Source organism: Fopius arisanus, unplaced genomic scaffold, assembly GCF_000806365.1.
Source record: "Fopius arisanus strain USDA-PBARC FA_bdor unplaced genomic scaffold, ASM80636v1 scaffold00003, whole genome shotgun sequence".
In the NCBI taxonomy this organism is placed as follows: Eukaryota; Metazoa; Arthropoda; class Insecta; order Hymenoptera; family Braconidae; genus Fopius; species Fopius arisanus.
The window spans coordinates 2,506,094-2,512,093 of NW_011887742.1; the positions used below are offsets into that span (position 1 = coordinate 2,506,094).

At 42.1% G+C, this 6,000-nt stretch overlaps 1 protein-coding gene across 1 annotated transcript in view; it reads left to right on the forward strand.

The window, feature by feature from the left end:
* Window positions 1-6,000, forward strand: part of lilli (lilliputian) — a 60,313-nt gene that overhangs the window by 43,665 nt on the left and 10,648 nt on the right. The window contains exon 7 of the mRNA XM_011311603.1: window positions 3,927-3,957. Within this exon, the coding sequence (XP_011309905.1) occupies window positions 3,927-3,957 (31 nt within the window). The remainder of the gene's footprint in view (window positions 1-3,926; window positions 3,958-6,000) is intronic.

Below are 6,000 nucleotides of genomic sequence, written 5' to 3' on the forward strand. Positions count from 1 at the left end.
CATCTCAAGAGCTTTTTGAATCTCGGAAAAAGTTTTCCAATCCTCCGTAGCTTGTCACTCCTTCTCTTCACCTTTTTCTTCCCTGAAACATTCACATCTCACGACCTCGACGAGAATGAAAAATCCACCGGAAGGTGGCATTTATTTCTCTCTGTGATAGTCATGTTGTGAAAATGAAGAAAATAAAAAATTGACGAAATTTCATTCGTCCCTGACCTGCGGCGGGCTCTCCTCGAAGGTTAACGACGAAGTTCAACTTGAGTGAGAAACTTCGTGACTATCTCACATGTGTTTGTAAGCACGCGACCCACTTATAAGATCATCAAGCCCCCTCAGTCTCATAAAATATTTTGGCCAGTGAAATTCTATACGAAAATATTGATAATTTCATCTTAAAATTTTGAACTTTGTAGAATAGATAGAAAATTCAACGTTTCGGAATAGCGAGATTCACTATGAAATATTCACGTAAATCCATCTAAAAACAATATTTATTCAAATGGCATTCATTCCAATTTTCCAATAATATTCCACCATTCCCTCCGACCCGGAATAATTAAAAAATGTCATTTATTAAAAAAAAAAAACAAATAGGACCAAACAAAACAGTCATGCCAGTCTCTGCCCGGTTTATTCTAAATCCCTTTATCGAATCACTAAATGGTCCATCCACACTCCATAAATGAATGATTAAACTTGTGGACTGATCACTGACCCAATTTACGATTGCAGCGCGTTGAGCGAAATCAAATAATTGCGGAATATCAATGGCACCGATGAATGAACAATAATGCGGAGTTGAAATTTCCATCAGGTTCTGATCAGAATTTGATCAGGTCAGCCCTGATGATAGATCAGATATAGAATCTAATATGGTAACTGGATTTGAAGGATGGATAGAATGTCAATGGAACATTTGAAAATACTAGCTCCCTGCCTTTGCCTCGAAGCCATCAATAAAACATGCGAAACTTTTAGGCATGTTCTTGAGAATATTCACCCTCTTGTCTAAGGCCCTCATCGATTGACCCAGTTACTCCCCTGTTGAAAGATTCTCCCTTCTCGGTGTTAATTGTACGCTCGTATTAATTTCCTAATGGCGGAAGTTAATTATTCTCTTTTTTAATTTCTCCCTGAAAATAAATTGATGTTTTTAGTCAACGAATTGAGCACGGAGCAAATATTTCATCTGCTCCAGGCTCATAAATCTCGATGTTAATTAAAACGGGGGAAAAAAATTGAGTCGAAATGTTTGTCCACGCGCCAACTGAACACGGCCAAGTCAATAAAGACTCACACGTGTCACGGTTTTATTCACGTCAGAGTTAAAAAATCCATCTGTGCATTCTAATCCTCGGTTTATGTCACTACCGACTACCGACTACCGCTATTTTCCCATTTAACCGAAATGTCCTCTCACTTTCACGAGCGCGGAAAAGATGTCTCTTCATTTTGCCATGAATTACAGCTTTTTCGTGACTACCCCCTGAACCTGGAACACCCTAGAACACCCCAGCTCACACACTCTCTTTGATGCCCCATCGGTCGATGCCACATGTGCACACATGTTGAACTGGTGGATTGGTGTTGGTTGTGGGGTCGGGTGGGAGGTGAATTGTTGAGACGGATGAGACGATAGGGGAGTGAAGAGGGGGCTACAAACAAAGCCTCAACAAGGGGGACCGCCAGACCGCCAGACCGCCAGCAGGTGAAGACTCGATCACTGCCGAGGCTCCTTGCTTCGGCTCACTTCGGGCCTTTTTATTCCCCCCCAACCCTCTAACCCCCCCAACCTTTCCCGCCACCGTTTTTAATGCAATGTGGTGGCCTCTCACACACAACTAAACACAAAAAGCGTCCAATGTATTTCGCTTGCGTTCGTGCCACGCTCGTTTTGCCGCTCGTCCCAATGCTCATGCCCTCAGTCATCCGAGACACGTCTAACTGAATATAACGAGTTAAACCGTTTGCCGTTAGTTTCTCTCCCATTCTTTCACTTGAGTTTATCCACTTAAAATTATAAAATTAACAAATTGTAAGGTATCTGTGAGTAGTAGGAGTTATTTGGCTTGGTAGTGCAATTGGTGGGAATTGGAATTTTTGGCTTGTCTCGGTGCAGAGTTGGGCTCAATTGAGTCGAGCTCGGCCGAGCTTAGCTGAGGAGAGGAGAAGAGAGGAGAAGAGAGGAGAACAGAGGAGAGGAGCGGAGAGGAAAGGAGTGGTGAGGTGAGGTGAGGTGAGGTGAGGTGAGGTGAGGTGTAACACCTCTCAACTCACGTGCGCGTTCTCCGGGTGCAGTCTCTTTGTGCACTTGTGGTGGTGGGGGTGGGAGAGAAGGAGAGGAGGAGAGGAGGCCCACCGGAAGGATGTAAACACGTGGCTGATTTATTAAAAACGCTTTCACATCATGTGCACAAAGTTTGAGGTATTGAAGGGGTTGGTCAGTTATCTGCTGGTTTCAGGTGATGATTTGACATTTTCCTAATATTTATTTAATGAAAAATTATTTGAAGAGAGGTTGGGCGGGGAGAGTTGTTGGAAAGGAGCAAGAGACGGCGAGGGGTGGGTTATTCATTGTAGTATCAGGTGTCGAGCGTCTTTACGATGCCATACGTAGTCATGAAACGTTTGTCTCGGCAACGGATAGACCTCCACCTGGGCCCCGAGGAACCGCTTCTTTTCATTTCTCGAGTTTTATTCTTCAACCGGCTTTTTTTTTTTTCCTGCGAGTAGCACAACCTCGCAACCCCGTGGCTCGTACGTGATGAAAATACCGGATTAATCCCGTGAAACTCAGACAAGAAGATACTTTCCTTGGTGAATTGCCGTTAGCTCATCAGTTCCTCCAATCATTCAGCTGTTTGGTAATGAATTTTTTCAGCAAGTTGCCAGAATTGGGTATGATTTGAAATGAGGGTAATAATGTATGACGGTTAAACTGCAGCCATTGGTTTATTGTTTATTGGCAAAGTTGGAGTGAAGAAACCAGGTGCTCACTCTCAGGATGAGGTGGCTGTGTGTGAGCCTATACAGAGCCTAGGCCAGCTGCCCCACACAAGGCGAGGTTCGAACCGGCATCGCTCAGCGCCTGATAGGCCAACAATTTTTTTAATCCTTCACTTAGAACAATACAAAACAAAAGCTAATCGTTACACAATGAGCAGCGAAACACGTGTAAGCTCCAGGGTGACCACTTCCCGATACGAATAATCGAATCAATTTGTTGGCGAAGATGGGGGAAAACGGTTGGCGTTTGGGCCGCAACCGCGTGAAGGGCCCTTTCTCCCTTTCAACCGTATTTTACCACGATTGGCCGATTCCAGTGATGCTGTACGTGACGGAAATAACATTTGAGAAAGACATTACTTCCGATCGTGATCCGAGAGGATTCACTCGTTTTCATTCTTCTCGCTTCTTCGTCCGCTCACTTTACCCCATTGATTCTTTTCAACCCCTTATCCCCTTTTTCTCGCGCCACTTTACCCCAGTCCAGTTTTACACCGGTGAATTTAACGACTTTTCATTCTCTAGTCAACGAATTTTTCGGCCCTTCGCATCTGCTTCGTTCTTCCTTTATCCTTTTATCTCTTCTTGAGCATCTTTTGCCATTTTCAACAATGTTCACAAAAATTTAATATTGCATAAGAAATTTTAAGCTAGAGATTAGTAGTTTTCATTTGAATGAACTGGCGTTTCTACTTGGCTGTCAAAGATTGTCCACAGATAAGAGTTAATAAGAGATATTTCTTGGAACAAGTTTTATCGAGTATTGACAGACGAATTTATCGATCTTTCAAAGATACTCCAAGGAATAGAGTTTTTTTTGAGGATGTACTCAATGTTTTAGGACTTGTCAGCAATTTAATTGATTTAGATATTTATATATATTCTTCATTGTTCAACATGTGAATTGATTTCTGTTGCAGAGCGTGAGAGGCACGGGAGCAGACTGTCTTCGTGAGTATTTAAATGATAATAATTTTATTGTCCTTCCGACGAGTGACTATTACCGGGATTGTTATATGATATTATTTATCCATGCCCAAAATCGTGATTCCGTTTTCATGCAGCAATTTGCTGAGGTGGATTCCTCCCTGCATAATATGCTTTATCGATGAATCGAGGAATAAATGCGCCGTTGACGCTATAGGGCCGGGACTCACGTCTATCTTTACTTGACTCATACAATTTTTACGCCTTGTCTCTAGAAGTGATAGTGGTAGTGCTGGCACTGGGGGTCGACGATGAAATTTCAAGTTTCAACCCCTGACTCCCCGTGTCCTCAGTAACTGCCCCTAATAACCCACCAGCTGACCTGGAGAACTAGGGCGAGAGATGGCTTGCGCCGTGAAAATTACAAACTTTTTCCCTAATTTTTTTAGCTTCACTATTCACCTGTACACGGCATTACAGAATGCCTCTTCAAATTTCAAGTAATAACAGATGAATTGCCACTGTATTTAGACAAGCAAGCCTTAAAATTTTTTATGTCCTTCTCTCCGCAAATGTCAATAAGCCAATAGTCAAATGAATGGATCTATCAAAAGAGGTGTTAGTGAGAGGTAACTAACATATGCCTGACCCTCCGAAAATAGCTTCTCCTGCGCTGCAATCTCGAAAATAATTCGGATCCTCCACAATTACTCTCTTAATAATTTCATTAAGTCCGTCAGCAACAGTTTGCCGGATTTATTAACGTTAAAATCTAGTATATCTTCTCACAGTATATCTTCCGCATGCCTCACCACGTGTTCTATTCATAGCCCCTAGCTCATCCAACGCTTTTCGTTACGACACGCTGTGGATTTTCATATTCCAAACGAGTGTTCAGCGAAATCAACATGGCATGCAGTTAGCGGATACCCCCAGGCTTGAAGATCGATATTGTGTGAAGCCATTTGCCTTCCTTCGAAATCCACTGTAATCCCCCTCAATGATCTCGCTTTAACATATCCAATCGCGCGTGTCGCGCATAACAACCCGACAACAATAACTATTTTTTTTTAATTCGCTTAATACAACGTTTAATTATGCCAGTAAAAAGCCAAGGACTCGAGCAAATATTCCCTCATCTCCCCCCGATATTCGTATGATATCCTCCTGAAGAGATCCCAAAAAAAAAAAAAAAAACACCAGATTTATTGGTGAGAGATAGCTAGTGAGTGACCGAGTGAGTTTTGGACGATTGGGATTAGAGGAGACTCTCTCCCTAGAGGCACCCTTTTACCATTTCGACCAATGGAGTATGAGAGGGTGGAGGGTGGCGGATGTCGCGAGTTATCGTCGATTTGCGCTCGTTGCGTTCATCCCACAGATAAACTCACTCCCAAATTTACAATCTGCTTGTATTTTCGTGCCCAGCATTCCGAATGCATACCAATGAATTTCCATCAATTAACAATGGCGGATTCACCTCATCGATAAATTCATGGAAAATTCAAGACGATATTCTTATTCTATTCTATTTTCATTTACATTGAGTTTGTTGAAATTATAGCGAATATGAAATACGTGGATATATTTAATCAGGCGCATTAAACGATTAAATTTGTTGACTATTAATCTATTAATTTCTTATGATCACAGAAAACTCCCTCATGCATGAACCTCTAACTATGAATGACTGGTCTCAAACAGAAATAGAAACCTAAATTATTCGTTTCATAATTCCGTGGAAAGTCGAAAAAGGCAGAGAGAGTAACCACATTTTGTCCCAGGGGTTAAGAAATTGACGTCCCCTTGACCGCAATAATTTCCCCCACCCCACCCCACCCCACCCCAGTCTAGAAATACAAGATACAAAATTGCATCATCTCGTTTTTCTCGCAAGCACTCGCACCTACAGGCACACAAATAAAATCTACCGCCAAGAGATAGAGGTAAAATTATTAGCCAACTTCTCTCTTTCTCCTCCACACCAGATACACGTAGCTAGTACCTAAAGGCAACAACTCACTGTGAAAAATAAATGAAAAAGAGAAAATCCACAAAACGAAAGAG